The sequence below is a fragment of the Temnothorax curvispinosus genome, unplaced genomic scaffold (genome assembly GCF_003070985.1).
Source record: "Temnothorax curvispinosus isolate PA1 unplaced genomic scaffold, ASM307098v1 QBEX01015766.1, whole genome shotgun sequence".
Taxonomy (NCBI): domain Eukaryota; kingdom Metazoa; phylum Arthropoda; class Insecta; order Hymenoptera; family Formicidae; genus Temnothorax; species Temnothorax curvispinosus.
Window position 1 is genome coordinate 593,480 of NW_020225546.1, and position 23,298 is coordinate 616,777.

The 23,298-nt window shown below is 41.3% G+C and overlaps 1 protein-coding gene across 3 annotated transcripts in view; it reads right to left on the bottom strand.

Annotated features, from left to right (window-relative positions):
• LOC112466007 (AF4/FMR2 family member 4) overlaps positions 1–23,298 on the bottom strand; it is a 191,006-nt gene that overhangs the window by 134,379 nt on the left and 33,329 nt on the right. Inside the window, exon 1 of one of the 3 annotated variants that reach the window (XM_025033847.1) lies at positions 14,239–15,536. The exons of the other annotated variants lie outside the window; for them this stretch is intronic. Coding sequence (XP_024889615.1) covers positions 14,239–14,282 — 44 coding nt within the window. The 5' untranslated portion in view covers positions 14,283–15,536. Of the gene's footprint in view, positions 1–14,238; positions 15,537–23,298 lie in introns of those variants that run through there. 3 annotated transcript variants of the gene reach the window in all.

Consider the following 23,298-nt stretch of genomic DNA (forward strand, 5'->3'; position numbering starts at 1 on the left):
GGCACGTGCGTGCACCCATAATGCGATGCATCTTAAGCGAAAAGTAATTATTTCAGTGTCTTGCAATCTTGTTAATCCGTCGCGTTGAAATTTAATGAAAGATCTCGAGCGCGTTTTATTTCCATATTTTACCTGACATATAGATGTACGGACAACGTACACGCGACACTATGTGAAACGTTCGTTTTGCGTATACAAAGTACATACGGTGCTGAAAAGTTGATTAAAGGCCACTTGTTTCTAAACTGTCGTCGCGATCAGCGAGCTGCCTGAAAGCACGACGAATAGGTTTCTGAAACGCTAAAGAGAACCTCTTTCTCGATAACAAGTGTTCCAGTTTGGAGATTAGTGAGACGGAAAGGGGGAAACGGGTGCGCAATAGATTGCTCAGAGTACTCAGAGGTGAACCATCAAGACCTAACTAGAAATCGATTAACCTGAATGACGATTGTCAAAATGCTTGTAACATTCCTCTACACATTTCATGTAATATCATAATAATTGAAAATAAAGAGATCCTTCGCGCGCCGTGTTACATTTGATTAATGTAAATCCGATATACATAGGATATAAATATGCGTAATTTTCATTATTGCTCAAACAAAAGAGTTAACTTTGAAAGTTACGCTCCATAAAAGTTACTCCTATATGTATTAAAACCGATTTCGTAACTTTTTCTGGAATATTTATATAACATTATCAACTATTTATACAAAGTTATCTATAAATCTTCAATAAATATTTAAATTTTTTTTACAAATTTTAATAAAAGTTGTATTTTTTCTAATAATAATATAATTAAACAATCATTTTATTCCAAGTAAAAATTACAATTCTATACAATTTTTATTAAATCTATCTCAATTAAAAAAATATTTTATTTCACAATATAAAAATACTATTAGTAGATAGAACATTTACCTGATGCACCACATACACAAACCGGAAAATATTTCTTTCATGTCGATATAGCGTTATAATTCCAAACTTATAAGAAAATTTTTTTACGAACCTATTAAGAAACTGGAGAAAGGCTCCGTGGGGATTACTTCAACTCCTGATTTTCATATAGATGTATCCTTAAACGCAAAAATTCTTCTATCTGATAACCGTTTCTAATTTTTATTTTGCCATGCGACATCAAGGATGCATCATGAAACTAAATATCAATGCTAAGAATATCGCGGGAGCAGCTTTTCCTTCGTACGTTCATATTTAAAATCGATCGAAGGAGACTTAAATGACCGTAATAAGCCTCCTAAGACCAAACTGTTGCGCCTCTCATATAAACGTCGCGACGCTCTCGCCTATTTTCCTGTTGATTTTCTTTTCTATTTCCTCGGACCCTCCGGTTCGCTACCACGATGGCTGTATCACTCGAAACATAATAATACAGACTAGTCAAATGAAACGAGAGATCGTTTGCACGATTCGCCGATGGGCATCGCCTGCACATCGGGAGAAAATGGGGGAAAACGGAAACTCGCACGAGAGAACAGAGGCAATAATATTATCGCTGGATATCAAGCGGAGATGGATATTTCCCTTTCTTTGTATTCGAATCGTCGGGTTGTTATTTGATGAGCGTCGAGATTCCTCGTAAAGATAATAATTGACCGGCTTAGTGGCCTTTACTCGCACTTAATTCGGCCTTGAGATCTTCCGCGCGGAACTCCCCAAGATAATCCTAAGGAGCACGCAATTTCCACAAGAGAGACATGAGCGTGGTCAATACGTCGCGACTACTTAGTGAGATTATTATTAAATCTTCTATCAACAAGACATTTTACAAACAAGCCACAATAGAAACAACACGCAAGCTAGTATCGTATTCCAATAGAGACAAAAATAAATGGAATAAGTAAAATCTACTTTTTGAAAACGAAAAATTTTACAAGAGAATAAAACCTGTACGGAAGTAGTGCTCTACGTATTCAAAGAATTCGTGTAACAATGTTGATTTAGTCTGCTGTTTTGTACGATAGTAGAGGTATCTTATCTTAATAATTCTTTCCTGTCTCGAAGTGCTCCAAGCAAAAGAGATAAATCATTGAAATTTATTACTGCGCTTTAAACCTTATGGTTTCTCCTATAGCCGGTCATTGCTAGTCAGTTAATTAACAATAATGTCAAAAATGATTCGAGGAAAGATAAATAATAATAAAAATTTATTCATAAAAGCAAGACGAAATTCGACTTCAAACTCGTAACATTTCTACGAATGATGAGCTGATATTCATTGTTAAAAATTGCCGTTACTATGTAAAATATATCAAAATTAATTAGCCATTTGCATCCCTCGCTTATGCTTAAAAGTAAAATGGCTTATATAGGTTTTTCGAGCAATTTCCCTCGGTCTTAAATTGTCAATTTCCGCAAAGAAAATTCCGACCCAAAGGTAAGAACAATTAATTATATGTCATTGAGCAACCTGCAATTTCTCATACATCCAACATAAAAAAAAAAACAGAACAAAAGCCGAACCCCTTTGTCATCGGAGTCAACATCTCAAATACCGCCAATTTTTCTACCTGTGTTCTTGTTATAAATTATTCTATTATGAAAAAAGGGGGAAGACAGAAAGTTATAAGAATACACTATTAACTATTGCTAAGAAATATAATTTCTCTCAATCTTAGATGGTCAATTTCCGCATTGACCTGAAGAAAAGAATAATTAATTATATGTCATTGAGCAACCTGCAATTTCTTAAACGTCAAACATACAAAAACAGAAGAACTAAAAAAACGTTCGAAAGGCCGAACTCTTTTTCAGCAGAGTTAACATCTCAAATTACACCAATAGTTATAATAAAATAGTAGCTTTGGAAACAAAATTTCAATATTAAAGAAAACATCATAAAAAAGAAGTTTTTGCATTAGAATAAAAAATTAAAAATAATATATGCAATATAGTAACATCAAAATATTAAAGAAAAAAATGTTTTAACAGCTAATAGTAATAAATAATAATATAAAAAGACAAAAAATAAATATGCTTTGTGGCAATCTCGACAAACATTTCGCGAAAACGTTCCTCTTTCATTTAGATCCTATGTATCCAATCGGATGGTGAATCTAAATTCTTAAGTTCCGAGCATTTGCGGCCTCACGCGGATAATCGGATTTCAGTTACGAGCAAATAGAATCTAGAAAACGTGCTTCGGTTTACACAGAATTCGAGTCACGGTTCTAACGAGTTTATTTCAAGGGGGATGCAAATTTCGAGGCTTATTTCGCCCGTCGTAGGGGGAAAAAGAGATCTTCCTTACAAAATCAAAGCATCAGCTAGCCTACTTATAACTTGACAGCCTGCCAGTAATATTAAAAACGACATTCGGTGTCGGAATTTAATAATCAGTTTTCTGCAAAATCGCCCACTCGCGTATGCATTAACTATTTTTTGCAGAGTACAGCAATAAATAACTACGTTAATGTAATTAATAATAGAAAAACTAATTGAATATAATCTGATTCTTACACAAATATTTAAATATTTTTTTAAATTTCCAAAATAATTAATAATAATTTAATGACGGACGAGACTCCGAGTATTTCAGATTAATCGAAATACTAATGAAAAGATAAGCATCTGATTCGCTTCCTCCTCGAATGCAATATGTACGCGACGCTACATCGTATCAATTCATATTGAACAGTCGATCCAATTAAAACATTATGCATCGTGTCGCACATCGCGAGTCGCGACTGTCAAAAGAATTACGAGAAAAAGCCGTTGCATTCACAGGACCTTTCGAGCATTCCGAGTTTTTGCCTGGAAAAAGCACAGGCGATCGCGTCGAACGCGTCTCTATTGCTTTTGTCAGAAAATTAAGAGCGTTGGTGACTGCTGCAAAGATCGCCTCGCCATTTCGAGATTTCGCGAGAATACAACGTTACGTTGGAAGTTATTGATTTTCTCGCGCTACACGTAGTTTATACGCTTTACGCGATTAGAACAGATACCCATTGTTTCCGTGTTATATTTTTGTTACCTGATTAACAGACCTATTGATTGCTGCACGTCGTTGACAGTGATATACGACGGAGATACATTTCCCGCGAAATAAAGTCGGAAATTGACAGTTTCAGAAATAGCAAAATACAGTTCGCGAGTGAAAAACTTGAGTGAAAAAGACAAAAGATGACAAGAGAAAATATTCTCGGTTTAGTAAGGAATACTCAAATTCGATTGACTTGCATTCGAGAAGAATAAAATCTTCGACGGGCAGGAGAACGAAGATAGATCAGAGGTAGATCAAAAAGAGATAAAAAAAAAGTAGATCAAAAGCTAGATCAAAAACAGAAGAAAAATTCAGAGTAAAATTTTCGCAAATAAAAAATTGCCAAATTGGCGTATTCTAGTGGGTCTTATAACGTGTACCCTTACCAAGACGGCAGCTCGATACACTACACTAACCAATTGAGCAAACGCGTTTTCTCGCGAGCACCTGACCGCGCCGACTACATTTATAAACAAATCCAGCAAAATACTCATTTGCCAATCGATATTCTAACCAAGAGTCGAACTGGGCACGTACTAGTAAATAACGTATAAACCAGATTGTTAAAACACGCGTGTTAACTCAAACATTAAACAATGCGATACGTACTAGCGTGTTTCGAGGATAGGTCGAACTTTCCATGTCCACTCCATGTCCAGTCTTTTATCTCTAGACTGGAAACATTAATGACATGGCGACGCGTTACACACTTGATGGATGTAATTACCGACTATAATTATCGACACCATGCAATGTAACACAACACTGTTAAAACACACAAGGAAACTTGACCTACCGGGGAGATGCTCTCCAACGAGATTCCCAGTATGAAGTGACAAAAAAAAATGGGAACCAAATGTACCCGAGGACAAAGTAGAGATCTTCCTATTCGTCTACAACGTCTCCCCTCTCTCGACTACCTCATGCCTATGGTAAAGCCAATATAGGTATGTCACTAATCCATAAGTCAGGATACAGAGGAACAAAGTAACAACACGTGTCATTGTAAATAAACTCACTTTTCTTTCTATTTTTAAAGATGTCAGTGCCCTCTCAGGCTAACGTTTCATGTTTTTGTTAAGTCCGAGGTTAAGTCCCTTTCTTTATAAAGAAAAATTGTCAAAACAATTTTTGGAGGCCGTGAAAAAGCCGAAGACAAGATATTTTTGCAAAGATTACCTATATACGAAGTCATTCAGACAGCTGCAAATAATTATATTCCATGATATCATATTTCACACGCTGCGCGATAAACTACGGAATTTCTTTATTTAGCAACATGGAATTTTAATAAGTATTTCTCGAATTTATTTTACATTATACACCTACGACAAATAAATCACTTTCATCAAAGCTGTAATATGTACAATTCCCTTTAGAAAACACAGATTCGCCTCTATCGCAGAAACAAACTTCGCAGTCTGCGAACTGCTGACAACGTGAATAATAACGTGCGCAAGAGCGGAAGCGATAATTACGATCAAGTTGTAATATACTATGTAATAAGGAGCAGAGTGAAGGAGATGGCGGAAGCGAAACGGAGCGCATATCGATCCCATGGTGGCGGACGAAGGGACGCGATGTTTCGGGGACGCCCATTCGAAAGCGAACACGATAATCCACGTGCCGCTGCAATCATGCTCTTCTCCTCTCCTGCATCCATGAGTTAAAGGTTACAGGAGCATCGTCGTATCGACCTTCGCAGCCTACGCCTTGGCCGAAGAAGGGGTAATCTATTACGAAACTATTTACAATTCTAATCGAAAATGTGAATTTTCGATCGGCAAGTTTCCATTTTTGCACTGTCAAGTCTCGTTCTCGACCTTGTCGTTACACGACGAAATAATGAAGCTTCTCAGCGTGAAAAATCTCCATTATCCGTTAATCGATTATTTGCTTGTTCATGACATGGTAAGATTTTCGAATTATTTCAGACACCGTTCAAGTCTATGTTAAAAAACATAAGAATGAGTTCAAGTGCGGCAAAAGGCTACTGAATTTCAAAAAGGCTTTCAGAGGATTATTCTAAAAAAAAAAAAAAAAATCATTCTGGCCGAAGTAAAATTCCTCAGAACAAGAGAAAGGGACTCGATTGACATAATTGTTGACTTACCGCCTGCTGGGAGAAAAAGTTCTTAATCATCTACTCGAAAATTTCTATACAGAATTATCTCCTACCTGAAACACGGAAGATTTTTTAAGCCTGTCAAACAAGCGCTAACAATTAAAGTGGCTTTCTTTGATCAACATAAATTCAGTCTTCTCATATTAAAGAAAAACTAGTACTTTTATGAAAAAAATTTGTATTCAATAAACCGAACAATTTAATTGAATAAATTTTCTTTCATATAAAGGACTGTATAATGTATTACATATTATACGTTTTATTTTTCTCAATACCCTTCAGACTATTAAAGGGAAAATTAAGTGTCATGTAAAATATAAATAATCGATTTCTGAACAATATCAGGGAATATCAAATAATTCGGCACGCAACCGCCGCGAGTACTACTGCGTCGAAACGCTTCCGCGGGGTCGTTCGCATAATCTCGCTACAATATTACAACGTCCGCCTAAGAGACGCGTCCCCCTTTTTTTTTCACGGAAGTTTCGCATGACAATCTGCATTAGTTCGATTGAGGGAAAGGAGACGAGTTATACCGCGCGATAGGAAAAAAAAACCCGGGAGTCGACGTACATCGAACGTGACGGGAAAAAAAGACGCGGGAATCCCCCCCGACGGCGTGTAGAAAAAGTTGCACGCACCGCGCACGACAGCTCGCAAATACTATAGTCGTTGAGAGAGCGAAAGGTTGAGATAAATAAAATATCCATAATTGTCGTGGTGCAATATCTCGTGCGGAATCAATACCGGCTGAAGCTATAATACGCTTTCACCATTCATCTCGTCTATATCCTTCGCGATTCTCGTCGTCCTAACAATTGACGCAGTAAGCATCCTAAAATGTATCTCGCATTAACAAAAATCGGCTCTCTACATTATGTCCTCCGCTTCATGCTAATTCCCTAAAGACGCAAAGTCGCAGCCAGACGCGAGCCGGCTTTCGATCAAATTACCGTGCAGTGACGTTAATTCGATTTTCCCATCGCGACGTATCGGCACTTTCGTTCCGCAAATTCGAAAGGTATCGATTTTCCTCCCTCATATCAGATGATAAAGTATTGATAATAAAGTAGCGGCCACCACGGCAGGCAGTTCCATTATAGCTTCGTGGCATCATGTGCGCGCGCGTATCGCTCTCTCTCTTTCCTCCCTCTCGCTCGGTCTCTCTCTCATAAACCGTCCCTTTGCACTCTATTTCGCAGCTTTACTAGAGTTTCTTTCCCGCGGTGAAATACCGCTCAAAAAAGCGGCCACGTCGCGCCACCACCACCGCCACCGGCGTCGTCTTTCTTCCGCGAATCACCCGTAGATCCCGCGATAACGTTCTCGCCGGATTCTTAATGATTTTTCCCGCGCAACGCGGTCGGATTTTTACTTCGTGTGAGGTAAACGAATAAAAAAGATTTCCAAATGTCGGATATATTTCGTACGTTGGAGAAACGGTAATATTTCCAAGCCCAATTAACGTATCGGATCGTTGATAAAGTGCCGAAAATTTTGAAAATTATCAGAACGAAGGAATACAATCTTATTTAACTTAAAATTTCCATATCCGAGTAGCTTTATTAAAATTCATAGATCGCATCATTTTTCCCTGAATGCACCGAGCACATCGACCGTCGATCTCGATGTGGAAAGTGATTTCTCTGATGATAGCGAGATCGATCGCGTTAATCAAAAGATCGCGATGGCTGCGTCGACGTCGACGACGATTCTTCCATTAACCTGTGCCTCGATAGTATCGCTATGTAATTCGATTGTTGGCTCAGTTGCGACGGTTCGAGCACTGCGGGGCGCGGCGACGACGGCGGCAGCGGTAGTCGCGGCGGCGGCTTTGAGTTCCTGAAATTGCAAACGACGAGGAGGACGAGGACGACAACAATGTCCGACGGATAGTCGGGACGGCCTTTATCAAAATGGGTTGTCAGCCGCGGCCTTTATCGTCGAGTTATCGGAGTAAAGAGAGAAGCAAACGTCACGGCCCGAGCAAGGTAGAAGGAGTATGTATATACAGAACGCATACGTATAAAAAAATAGTAGACAAGTTGGTTTTTACCACGAATCAATGCTTTTCGATGCCTTGTCGCCGTCGTGCGCCTCGATAAACAGCGTGTCTCTGATCGGAGATGGAAAAAACGTGCAATTAATGACGACATAACGCATAACGAATTCTCGTTCTAGTTCAGCTTTCCTACTGCGATAAAGAGACGTTTCGATAATTTAATTGTTTCGTCCAAAGAGCTTCGAGCTTCAGCTCCAGTGAGTTTTACATAAACGGTCTGACGATTCAGAGAACCGGCTATGCGTGAACTAATAAATTTTTAATAACCAACGATCGGACGCCTATTAGCGCTAATATGAAATTCAAAACAGCGATTAAGTAATCCACTTGGCGAAGCGAGCTACTTTGCTTCGTCTCGAAACGAGAGAGCGCGATACGCTTCGAGAACGTGGGGTTTTATCTCGTAAATCGATGCCGCGGAAGCGGCAACTCGCCACCGACCGGACCAATAGCCTAGGATAATTATTGCCGCCGAGACTATAATCTCGTTCGTAATAGGACCATTACCGATATTGTCTAACACATCTGATAAGTATGTTACGATCAAACATATTAATCATCTAAAGCAGTTTCGCTCGAAGCTGCCGATAATAAATACTGAGACATAAATATAACATTGAGACATAAATATAATCTGCAATTTAACTTCTGATACGACATATTGATTGCTCTAAAAAGGGCATTGCCTCTAAATCATTCAAAGATTCCTTATTTTTAAGAAACGCAAAAATACATTTTAAAATTTTACGTATTGTGATTTTCAATATTTTTAGAGTGAGATGCTTTTTAAAACGAGTGGTCCAATTACCGATGGTCACGAGCTTCGAGAAAAATGAAGATGATCGAAGATTATTTTTGCATCTCTGCGCGAACATTGATAAACTAATATTTTCTCGAATCGATACTCCTTCTCTCCTCTAATCGGAAGTATCTTGAATAATGATCGACTTGAAATGCCTTTCAAGTATTGACATTGTCGATAGTGCACGTAAGTCGGCCATTCCGTAATTATCGCGTCTCTCTCTCTTTCTCTCTCCCTCCGGCGACCGTTGCACCGTGGGCAATACACGCACACACGCGCATACGCGTATGCACGGCCGATGTTTATGTCTCGACAGCGTGTTTGCAAATACAAAGATAGGTAGGTAATGCAGCCTTGCGCCAAGCAGCCGAGCGCGTTATTCCGCGTTACAAATCGGCCGGAAATGCGAGAGTGCTTACACGTGTGCGCGCGTACGTGCAAATGTATGCTCCACAAACTACGAGTTGTATATCCCCTCTCTCTCTCTTTCTCTCTATCTCTCTCTCGATTTGTTAAATGAGCTCATCTATCGCGTCGCATTGTAAAATTTTCATCATGCATTATTGCCATATTTTCATACGACTGTCGTCCAGGACAGCTCAACACGGAAATAATTTATCGATAACTCTGTGACATAATATAATTACATTTATTCACACGCAAGGTTTCATCGATCAAGTTTTTAAGACCGTAAGTGTCAAAAACCTCTTTCCTTACTTGTTTTCGTCAAAAAGCAATTTTTTCAGAAAATAAATAACTTTAGCCACGAGGGAACAAGAAAGTGTAACGCAAATCGCGCGGGAAAGGTAATTTTACCGAGGGACATGCTTATAAAAATAAGACCGGGCTTAAGCCACATCACGGAAACGGCGCAAAGAAGCGACCGGTTAATCGACGAGTCTGTCGATCGACCAATTTACAATATCACGGGGAGGTACGAGGATTAAATCGGATAGGAGGCGTGAAATTTGCGATAACGCGCTCGGATTTTATGGGCTCACTTCTTCGCGATACCTCTTCCGCGATAGTAGAGAGATCGACCCTAAACACGTTCGTCGAGCGCGGGATACGAAGCATACGGGGTGAATAAGCAATAAAATCAAGCGTGGAACGGTGCTCGTTTTCTACATATTTTATTCGGTTCCTTCCGCTTTTTCCCGAGCCGGGCATTGGCCGCATACTTCAAATGCTCCAAGTATCCACACATTTTATAATCTTTTTAAACCTAAGATACTCTATTGGAAACAATGATGTTTACCTGCTGCGTCGAAGTTTCCGAGAAAATGCCCGAAAACGATTATGAAAGGAAAAAAGGTCGAGAGAAAAGAGAAATGATTCAAAAAAAAAACTTTTAGTGAAACGTCGGTTTCAAATATAATGTTATTTTAAGAAAGTTGTGAACAGATGGCTGGATAACGAAAGATGAGTCCTCTTTCAATAACGAGATACGTGTTTCGATAATAACGTGTACCACTAATAACAAAAACTTAATCAGAAACTTTGCTTCACTAGTAAATAATTAACAATAATGATTTTCTTTAATCTACACCGTTGATCTCATTATTATCCACGTTATTATTCACAATCACATTATTTATTCACGTCTTAAAACAAGAAGTTTTTTTTAACTAATTAAATTGCGATAAATATCATCACATGCCTCACAATCATATGGTCGAATTGGAAGGTCTAGGTTCTAATCCTAGCTGGGGTAATATTTTTCGCAACAAATTCTTTATAGTGATTTAAGTAAGGATGCTTACACTAGCATCAAAAGTAAAATCGATAGAGAAAAACCAATAATCGAAACGCCATAACGGTTATAATCAATGAAGTGGCCAATTGAGTAAATCGAGTAAAAAATTAATGTTGTTAATTAATAACATTATTAATATAATTGCCAACCCAAAATAATAATCAGTTTAATTTGTAATGTTTAATATTGTAGTAATTAATCCTCATGATCTTTGGAAATCTTTGGAGATCTTTGAAAATTTTGAAAAAAGAGAATTGGAAGATCTTGGGAGAATTTTAAGCGGATCCGAGATCGGCAAATGGATTAAAAAAACCCTATGCTGGAGCGAGATGGGAGATCGGTTATCAATCTGATTACCGAGTCTCGCGATGTCGCGAAACGAGACTCGAGATGAGAAGGCGCGGTCTCCTGCGACCGCGTGCGTTTCGGCGCATCTTTCCAATGCGCAGGATCGAACGTTTCGCCGACGCGTTCCATTATTTACACGAGGCACTCCCAGAGGCAAATGCATAACGCGCCGCTGTACAAACAACGCGTCGGGACGAGGACGGAGGAGAAGAGTCGCATTCAAGGCCGCGAAAGGATTCGCAGTCGTCGACTCGTTAGCGCCTCTCTCGCGAAGCGATCGCCTCTGGTTACGAGTAATTGACACCGCGCTTAGATTTATAATTACGCGATGCCGCCGCGAGTCGGTTTGGGAAACCTTGAGGTTTCCCAAGCGTTTTCCCCATCGCATCTCATAGAGCAAGTAACATAGAATGCAGTTTATCGCACGTGTATGTTCTTAGAACATATAATCCTCTTAAAACATTGTATGATAATAAAGAAGAAAATACGCTCGCGCGAATATTAACAGAAAAAAATAGCATATAAAAGATATACAGAAAGCAAAGATTAATGTCACGTGATATGCATCGAGAATGGACAGAATTAATAAGATCAAGTGCAGAATAATTAATGAGAAGACTGTGCAAAAGTGGAAGAAGATAATTATCCAAGAAATGAATAACATTTGAATATTTAAAAAATATTGAAATAATATAGTTGCTTTCCATTTACATCAAAACTCCGATAATTCTCACTTGTGATGTCATTCTGTCTTTATTATTCATTAATTGCCAAAAAATCGAATAATGGATATTATCAATCTGCAACTCGTAAAAAGATTGAAACGTATTAAATGCGTATATATAATTGTATTGTATAATGTACGATTTAATGTATATGTAAAATATTTTTTTTTTTTTTATTTGAGTAGCAAAATGACGTTTTAAATTTATCAAATTTTCTTTAAGAAATTAATATACAAGTGTAATAAATAGATAGGCTAAGCAATATATTAATACGATAGCGTTCATATTGCATATATGAATGCTTATTACATACATGCATATTACGTATTTGTGAATCTGTCTTTATAATAAATTCTTAGTTAAGTTTGTATATTATTACATTCTTTCTGTTTACCACGATTTACACACAAAAGTAATTAAAAACTTGAGCGCAAAGGAAAATCACGGAGAAAAGTGCCACGTCATGAAAAACGTCGGATCCGCGAAGTAGCTAAAATTTTGCACTACGACGATCGCGAATTAAAGCCTTTGAACGCGCGGAGAATTATTCAGCGTCAACGATACGACGCCGAGCAGCCGTTCTTTTCTCTCCCTTCATTTCCCCTGACTCTCCTTTATCCCGGTTGCTCCATAATTTAGCGACCTACGCAGCTTCTTCGTCGACGGACGCCGACGCCGACGACCGGCAAGTATTTGGAACGTTCTCTCGTCGTCGCTGCGCCGAGTTCGACCCTCGAATTCCTAAACGTCGTGCTCATCTCTTCGACACTTCGCGCCGGCTCGAAGAACCGCGCGCGATCGAGGGCGCTTTCCTCCTCGTCGAAAGTTGGCTCGGGAATAAAACTCGTGACACGATTAAATTCATTCCCATGAACGAGCGGCGAGTAGCTCGGATTTCAAGTTTCGCGCTAACTGCTGGTAGGTATAGCGCGGATCTAAAGTATTTCGAATTGGAAACTTTTGTTACGCGCGCCAGTTGGAGCAAATTTTCCATGCCCCGTAGAAAAAAAAACTCGGAGGGTGAATCCCTTATCTCGGGGGAAGACGCTAATTCCGCGTTGCTAATTGAACTTTGAAGTAACTTCTTTGTGCGCGAGCAGGAAATATACAGTTCGTACTATTTCTCTGTTGCCCATATATAATCTGTTATCCTCACTCTATCAGCTTAATTCGAATCTCTCCACTTTCATTTTTAAGCGACTTCCTGCCTCGACATATTATCGCTGTTTCCCTGTATCTGTTATTTTAATCCAAAGCAACGCGTACTCCATGACAAACATTCCCCGGTTAAATCACTCTCTGCGTCGTTAATGAATTCCTTTAAAAGAACGCAGTCCGCTTCAGATTCTCCGCGGGCTTTGGCAGAAATTTAATTGGGAATTAGATTATAAAATTGCATAACGTGAAAGATTGAAAAACGATAAATACCTTCGACATTTTTCACCGAGGGCGGATTGATGTCGAGTGAATCAAAGAAACCGCCTGCTAACTTCTTAAAAAGTTAACTCCTGCTTTTCAAAAGATTTCGATATAACTGACAAACTTCGGGCTCTCTCTCGTAAAGAGATTCTTAATACGGTGCAAAAAAAGGCTTTCGATAATTAATACCCAAAGGAATAAAAATAAAATACTATTAACTTTTCTTATATAGCTTCACAGAGGTTGCTGCGGTCGGCGGATTAGGAGCTTTTCTTTCGGAAAATCCTCAAGATAATCTTGTCTTAACGACCCTCGAATCGTTAAAATTCATGCTACACCTTTGGCCCTAATAAAACTAACGACGATGCCATAACAAGCGCCATGCATCTGCGTCAAGATCAATAAACAAGGCGTCAATCTTCTGTGACTCATCCCCCCATAATCGCGTCGCTTCACCACCACACGGGGACGCGTGTACCCGTTTCTCTCTGTAGCCGCAGTGACGTATCAGTGACTCCCCCCTCCCCCGAGAGTTCCACGAGTTAACGCCATTCCGAAGCTTTTAAAACGCCGACGTCGAATGGTGGACGAAAAACTTGGAGAATCAGCCTTTAAACGCCATTCGAGAGAGCCTTTAAAACGTCCGCACCATCGATGGTGGACGAGAGCAACCTCGAGAGCAACCCTTCCTCCCTCGAACGGTTCGCAGGTTGCGACGACAACTGTCGGGGAAGAACTTCCCGACTACGCAGGTAGAAAAAGTCCCGAGAGTCTTTAGGATCGATTCAACCGGATGTTAAACCCGGCCCAATCTGACAGGAGGATTATCTTGTGACCCTCGACGTTTCTTTCGTCGCAAAATATCTTTGAATCGGAGATGCTCGCAGGACGCTCGAAGACTAAAAAAAAAGCACCCGACGGACGCCCAAGTGTCTACCTACGACTACGTTCGCTACTTTGGAATAAAAAAAAAAACGGCACTCTCTCTCTCCACTCACCGTGGCGGCTTCTTCATGGCTTGCGCTGGCTTGTGGCTCGGCATGTCACGTGTCTCTGCGAACGTACGTCGTCAGGCGTCGTTCCATGGTATATCCGCGGCGTATATCCTCTCGTCGCGGCTTCTCGGGAGGCTCGCGGAGCAGAGAGAGGGGTGGATGAAGGGGGAAAGGACGGATCGGCGCGCGTCTAGATTCTCGTTGGCACGACGCGATCACGCACGCACCACTACCAGAGGCACCGCGGTACCAACACCACCGCGATCGTCGCCGTCGTCGTCGTCGTCGTCAGCGTCGTCGTCGCGGTCGCTCTCGTGTCCGCCACCCTCCTCTCCCTCTCGCCGCCGTATAGTATAGCGGCGTGTAACAGCGGAGTACGCGACGGGGGGGGAAACTCTGGCAACGTCGCCTCGCCGCACCGAAACGCCGTCATACACCCCGCGTGTGCCGGTCTCGCTCTCTCTCTCTCTCTCTCTCTCTCGCCCCCTCTCTTTCTCTCACCCGTCCCTCGCTCGCTCTCTCTTTCTCTCTTGGCCGTGCGATCGCAACTTCCCGCTCATTCACCGCTCTGTCCGCTCGTCGTCCCCTGCGCCCGAACGTGCACCTACTTCTACTACCTGCGCGCACGCGACTCGCACACACGCGCGCGCGCGCGTACGCACGCACGCACGCACGCACGCACGAACACCGGTGATGCGCCGCCGACTCGGATTCGCGATCGCCGAACTCGAGACACACTCGCCACAAACGTCCAAATTTCAATCCTGTTCTTTTTTTCTCTTTTCGTCTCTCGCTACTCGCTCGGATTCGCGCGCGACAATCCGGACAATCGGTACGGATCCGCGACGCGTCGAGAACCCGCGAGCGCGTTCCCTCGCGCGAGCACCGCGCGGGGGACAGGGGGGGAGCAGCGTCGCTACTCCGTTTACGATCCGCCGCGAAGTCGTTTTTCACTTGCCGCGCGAAATTAATCGAGATAACGTTCGATTCGAACGGAGCGCAACGCGCACAGTGATCTTCCGTCGCGTTTTCCCCCCTCTCTCTCACTCACTCTCTGTCTCTTTCGCACACTCTGTCCGTCACTCTCCGTGTCCGTCTCTCGCTCCGTCTCCCTTCGCACGTAGCGATTGTTTTGCCGCACTTGCAAACTCGCTCGCGGCACCAATTACGCGACCGGGCGAATACGCGCGACGGCGAGACTGACGCGCGGCGATTTCAACGCGCGCGACGACACCTGCGTCCCCGAATATCTCGCCATGACCCGATGTCACCTTTATCGGAGGTACTCTCACTCGCTGGCGCTGGCGGAAGCCATATTGCGATCACTGTCCGTGCTGCTGCTACCAGGAGCGCCAATCGACGGCGCGGGACGGGGGACGAGAGCGCTCGCCCATTGGTCGAACGCACCTGGCAACGCGAGCGGCATCTGCGGGCGGACGCGAGCGGCCCGGCTCGGCTGACTCTGTTTTACCACCCATGCCAATACGCGACGCGCAAATCTAGGCGCATATTGCTTCCGATGCACCGCCGCGACCTTTACTTCCTCCATTTAATCGCGACTTTCGAGCTCTCCGAGCGATTAATCACTCGATCCGCGCCACGAATCGTATACACAACGATTGCGCTAAAAAACGCTCGGGAGAAGATAATGTGATGACGGAGCAAAAATGATTTCTCTTTTTACACGAAGTCCCCCCCTATTTCCGCTTAAAAAAAATCTCAAATTATCCTGAGAATCTGTTATTAAGACAAATAAAAATTTATGATAATACAAATACATTAGAGTTGTAATACGTTAGGTTTTTCATGACCCGTTATTATAAATTTTTATTTAAATTTGATTCTTTGCAAGTTTCTTTGCACCAGGTCGATTTATTATTAAAAAATAATGTGATAAAGATGCTAAATTTAACCCTAAGTATATGCACTTATTTTTTCGCTTATTTACATAGATACTACACTAAGATTTGGAGGACTCCTGCTACTTCTTTCATAATGATTGTCGAGAAAATCATCGTATTTTGACTTCTTTTTTTTCTTCTGATCGTAAATAAATTCGTAATTAAAAAAATACGTATATTTATTGATAATTAATCTAAAATCATAATAAATATCGACAAACATGTTGAAAAATTGATATCATTCTACCAATGGTAGAGATCGGAGCCCCCAAAGTGTATACCTTAGAGTTATATCTTCTGTATTTGGCATTGTGCCATTATTATCATGATATAGTCGCAAAGTTCTGAATCGAAATAGAAAATTGCTCCGTTTGCTAAATATACAAATGACAATAAACTGTCGTATGCCTAATAGGCAATTAGGACAATATATTATCAAAGAGACAGAAAGGTATACCGATATTCTCTTTGACATTTAGGAATAATTCAAGTACGAGAGGGTTAAACGCAGGGGATAATGGCCGCCTGCGACGGACACTTGGTCCATCAGCCGTACTATACTAACCCGCGCATAAATTGCTTATCGCGTCCATCCAACCCTCGACCGGTTAGATAATTAGTCAGGGCGTTTGATCACCTGTATAAGCCCTTCCAATTTTCTACTGACACCATTATCAAACAATGATCGCATTGTTCCGATCATCGAGAGAGAAAGAGAAAGAGAAAAACAGACAGAAAGACAGAGAGAAAGAGAGACCGGGGATCGATCGTGCCACGCGCCGCGGAGACTCGTTTTGCGGCGCAGCAAAGCAAAAACAAAAGGATAACAGGAAGCCGCACAACTTTGTCGCACGGATCTGCCGGTGCGCCAAGTAGAACGAGATTAGAAAATTTCCGCGGTTGCAGCGGCGGAATATAGGTCGATACGCGAACGAGCTGTCATTTACCGCAAAGGTAAACACAATTTTCGTGTTTATCAGTAGCGCGGACGAGGGAAGTTGCGCGAGGGAAAACTTTTCATACTTTAATGAATTTTGCATTCTAATCGTCCCAGTGCGATATAAGCCGAAAACAGATCCTAACTGAATCAAATTGGTAATCCGAGGAGCGAAATAACGTAATTGTTAAACATTAATCTCTATCTTTTAATTCATTGCAATGAAAACTCTTTGATCTTTTTTATACACCAAAAGCAATATAATTTAATCGATTAAGTTTAATAAATTTTCCACGTTTTGTTTTTTGATATTTATCATATGTTAGTTTAATCAAGAATATAGCCCGCTCGGCAACGTTAAATTATCATGAATTAATTACGTTTCTCCTGTTACGTCTCATAGTAATGTATTTCGCGTGAAATAAAACCGGTAGAAATGTGCCTACTTTCGCGAGCGCTCTTAGGAAATACCTCGCTACCGCAGAGGAACGAGAAAACAGGAAACACCGTCTCTTTTGCGGTTCAGCTTCTGTATCCCCGACATATGGCGACCTCATATGCTAGCTACAACACTTTATCAATAAGACAATTGCGACAGCCAATTACGCGCGAATGGCGTGCTGTCGTTAGATATTATTAATGCCGAACGCATTACGTAGACCGTTTCGGATATGCGCAGAAAATAATGCTAGAAAGTAACGCCGAGGTATTTAACGCTGCGGAAATTTTCCACATTTTCCCATTATTTCTCATACATGTAGCATATATGAAGAATGTCCGATTATTTTCGAAACATAATTCCAGTAAATCGTGTAATCTGCGTATGACGGTCGCATATTTTCCGATATTCTGCGTGCAGCGATTGTGTATAGTAAGCACAGTTGTTTTCCTGGCTCTCGATTTATTAGTCACACACACACACACACGCACACACACACGCACACACACACATCGGGACTTTATCAACTTAAAGAAATTTGTCCTTGAAAAATTCAAATGCGCTTTTCGATCTATGCGGTAAGACACGTTCGATTTGCACAAACCGGCGTTATGTGTTAACGTCACGAGCAGATAACGAGCACGATTGTTTATCGCGATCGTCGTTATCGCTGCATTAGTTGTCGGGAATCGTCGTTATCGCAGCCCCGCTGTTCCATCAATCCTCCAATTGAAATCCGCTCGCAATGTCGCAATTGTACGCGCGATTAATAATTTAGATATCGATTTCGGATGATAACAAAAGACCAGAAATTATTCGTTTTTAAATCGTTTTCAAATCGTCAGCGTGATAGAAAGTTTGCAAATGAGTGACTAAGTGAAAAAATTTAATGTGTGTTAATTTCTATGCCAAAGACTTTCTTTGAAACCACTTCAAGAATTATAAATGCGACAGATAGAAATTCATACACCTACTGAAAATTATTTCGTATCATAAAATATTATATGCATCATATATTTTTTTCTAGAAATTTTTTTTTAAAACTTGTCTCTCAATTTGACGTAAAAATGCTCATTTGCTTTTCTACCGCCCACTAGCTTTTATCACGCGCGTGTTCTGCTTAGAAAATTTATTTATCCCATGTTCCTTCGTAGACAATCGACCGAACTTTTTCGCGACTTATCGCGCGTCGCGATAACAAAAATGTGAAACAAGATGGCAAACGATTATGCAAATGACAGCGACGCGACGGTCGTCACAGTGTATCCTTACATCGAGCGGAAAATTACTAATTTACAGTCGGGCACAATTTGCCTAATCGAAATACCCACCCATCCATATAGTCTGTGCGACGGGATCGTCTTGATTAAACGTAGATACAGCTGTTTGATCAAAGTGGAGTTAAGCTGAATTGAAAGCTTTCCGGAGATCCGTGAAAAATCCGCTGATGCAGCGGCGGCGCTAAGACGCAACCGGAAAAATTTCTCGCCTTAACGATTTCATGCGACATCGCGATAGTTCCGTTAATACCGAATTGCTTCTAAATATTGCGAAGCTAAATGGGTGATTGAAGTTTATATTAACGGAGAAAAATATTATCGAGAAAATATAAAATACGCAATATCATTCAAAACGGAATAATCGACGTATAAACGTCGCTATGCTAATACAATGATATTTCATGTATTATCACGCAAATAAACGACAATTAAAATTAATACAACATTTTACATACACATATTACTACACTTTTATCTTTCATCAATGCAATTCTTTTGAAGTCTGCACAGCGAGATACCGTTTATGTAATTAACTGCCATGTACATGTGCATTTAGATAAACGCGATTCAATATTCAATATGTGATTTTCTATCTTCAAGTGTTCTTATTTTCCTACTAGCCGCCGAGAGGCAGATAGAGAAAGAGAAAGGTATGTGCAAGCGGATATGCAACGAGTAAACGTCAGTCTATACGAAGGCTCCGTGTCTCGATCGCGGATGTTCCTTGACTTCAGGCTGATCTCAGAAAATAATTTAACAAGTGCTATTGCGTTATCTAATAATGGTCGGAATCTGTTCGTCACGTAAAAAACAAAAATTATTGCAACAAGGAGCCTATTTTCATTTTCATAGAAGAGCAATTTATACTTTGCATCATAGTTACTTGTAAGTTAGGATAGTAATGTATGAATGGAAGGATGAATGATTAAGGCTATTTGTAAACCAAGTCCACTTCTTGGCTATGTAGCTGAAGTTAACAATAAATTATTATTAATTTATACTTTGCATCATTGTTGATTAACAAGAGATAGCGATATATCCATCGTTGTTAGACGCGTTTATCTTAACGCGCAAGAAAGATCGTGGGTATAAGAACGAGTTTTCCATCGTGACGTCAGATTTCATACATCTGATTAGATTCTGCCCGCAACGCGACGGCGCGCGGTAATCTCGCGGTTTTGCCGGCGACGCATGCAGAAAAGGACGTGCAACAAGTCCTCGTCAATGGCCTCTTTCGGACGTTCCTCCTCTTCCGACGTCGCTACGTCAGCGGTGACGCATGACTTCCGCTACGTCACACCGACGACGCGCCAACGCTCGATGACGTACACACTTTCCTCCGTGCACAACCCTCCCCCACCCTCTCCCCCGAAACGTCACCGTCCGGTGACGTTTACTGTAAATACCGTCCGATAGCATCGATTATTAATTTACGTGGGCGGCAAATATTGCGCGATGATGCAAGACGACGGGAATTCTAGAAACACGTGCCGTTATTTAGAGTCATGAGCAATCTCGTGGGATGGACGAGAGTTGTAACCAATGAATCATCATAAATGAACGAACGTATTCGTGCAATCTGAAGTAGCGATGCACAAGAGTGAGCAATCCAATGACCACTATTTTTATATTAATAAAATTATCGATTTTTATAAGATAGACAGAATTTCATATACTTCATATTTTTAATTAAAAGGTCACAATAACGTCCATACCAAGTAGATCAATAGGTTCACGAAGATAAACAGTTGTACGTCTCCTTTGAATTTCTAAATATATTATTTGAACAGGCAAACATCTGCGTTGGCAATAATCAGCAAATCATGAAGTTAAATCTCTGAGATTTGAATCTTAAGAAAACCTTCGATGATGGAAGCGGGCAAACGCACCTATCTATCTCCCTCCCTTCTCTCTTTGGGATCCTTTGTGCAGTCTGACTAACTCGGGAAGAAAAGTGGGAATGGCGGGAGAACATGAAAGAGAGAAGGACAGATGGGGCAGGAAAGGGAACGGGAGCGGGAAGCAGGGAGACGCGAAAGTCCCTCTCTATTGATTTCCTGCCGAGAGTGGGCCGAGAGTGGGCCAACCGAGGGAGGATTAGGTATCGGCTCGTCTCTCCGTGGCGTCTCTTTCATCCCTCTGCCACCCTCTTCTTCGTTTCTTCGACGAGTCCGTAGTAATTTAGCAAACAAGCTGTCCGAACGAGAAGGTCACCGAGAAGTATGACGAATGAGCCTTCTACGGCGCAAAGAAGCGCATAAGTCACCCGTGTAAGCCAAAAATGTCGTTCGGTAAAACTCAAGTCAGTAAAGAGTTGTCCGATCGTAAATTCTAAATTCCTCATAAATCACGAGCTCAGAAAGAGAAGAGGAGATTTATGAATACCGTCGAGTTAATGACACGCATAATAATACAATAGAGCAACAGATAATATTGTCGAAAGATGACATTGTAAAAGTAAAAAATCTGAACCGAGATCAGACATGGCGTACGCGACATAAAAATTGACAAATTAATCCAGAAAAGTTAGCAAAATTTCATGTACAAAGTACGCTGATACAAACGCATCAGAGGTACATTCGAGATGATAAAATCGAGACGACTAAAATCACATTTAATTGAAAAAAAAAAATTCTGCGAAAAGGAAAAAGAAAGAACCGAAGAAGAACGTCAGGGACTGTGCGTCTTCTATGTGCGTCTCAGCCTATCTCTCCCCTTTATCTCTTTCTCTCGAATGGCCTGCTCTCTGTCTCCCTTCCTCCGTGGACCTGTCCTACATCCTGCTCGCTCTTCGAAGCCGGTCGAAGCTTCGCGGTAGTAAACGGCGTAGCTACAACGTGCCGATGAGAGAACGAGAGCGGCGGCAACGGCGGCGGCGGCGGCGGTAACCACTCTCGTCGTATTGGTCGCACGGCAGTTCCGTAGTACCAGCGATAGTGGTGGTAGTAGTACCACCGCAGACCTGCCCACGACGAGAGTAAACGGCGAGAGTATTATTAGCAGTAGCGTCGACACGCGACTATCGCCCGCTACGCGACCTGTAATCGCACCGCGCCGATATCGACGTATCGGTCGCGCCGGGCGGCGACGCCGACGCCGATCATATACGCGCCGGTTACGGGTGGTACCCCCGTAATACCGGCACTATGATGTAATATGCGTATAATAAGCGGAATAATGACGATAACGTTTTTTCGGTGCAGTACTTGCCGTCGTTTATTCTCGATATCGGCGAGAAACCTACCCGGCGAGGAGCGAAAGAAGCCCCACCGTGAAATACTGAATAATAACGTTGGCAATAATTATGCCAATAATTATCGTAACAAGTTCCACATATTTTTATCATAATTGTATTAACGATTTCTTTAACCGCGTTATGTCTTGAAAATTAAATATGAACCAATATCCTCATTTACTAATTTTATAACTAATTTCTTGCCGCAATGATTTACTTCCCTGATTGCTTGGAGTTGTAGTTTATTTATCTTTCTTATTATTTGCCCTACTACTTTAAGTTTATTTTTGTTCCAATTTCTGTAATTTTTCCGTCAGCATGCCGAACGATCATTCTCGTCCAAAACGTGCAATAAGCGTTATTCTACTCTATTTCTAGCAATATCGTTGTCTCCCCTCGTTCGATAGCATCGATGATACGATCTCAGTGGAGCTTAAGCGGGGTAATTAATGCCTGTCGAGCGGTCGGGCGACGCGCGTAGCCGATTTCTTGGGGATTAGAAAAATCCCCGACAAGACGACGTTTAGACGATTACGCAACGATTCGTGACCGATCTGCACACGCGTTGGATCGCGGCGATCGTCTATAATGCGATTACGCGACTGATTATAGGCTCCACGTAATTGGATCGTTCTAGGCTAGGATTTTAACTGGGTCAACCTTTAAAACCTTTAAACCCGTGAAATTTCCTCGTCGCGGAGAAATTCGTCGCGATGACGAAACGCGAAACGCGGCTTTCGCTCGAAGGAACTGCGACTGCGATTCCATCACGCTTCTCCTCTCTTTCGACCGTGGCTTTATCGTCCCAACTTTATCCGTATCAAGGCGTCAAGGTATAATATCGGGACTATCCTCTGGATGCGAATCTTCACACGCGGATTGCAAGCGTATCATCGGTCCGTAAATAGCAAATTTTAGAGCTTTCCTAGGACATAAGCCATAAATCCGCACCTCAATCCTCTCGCCGCTCGTTCGCGCTTTCCAACACCTCAATGACCACAATATATCGCCAATATTAATCACGTGGAATAATAGGTATAGAGTACCGGCTGCCGCTTACCGAAGATAACGTGGTCTTTAATATTTACTTAATATACTTGATACTTCCGTTAAGCTATTCTGATCGATAAAATCTTTCCCACGTATATCTCCATACAATCGTGCTTAACTATTACAAATGAGAAAATGCCTGATATCTCACATTATAAACGTATAAATAAATGTGAAAATTTATCTAAATAATACTTGATTATTTTGACAAAAAATAAATA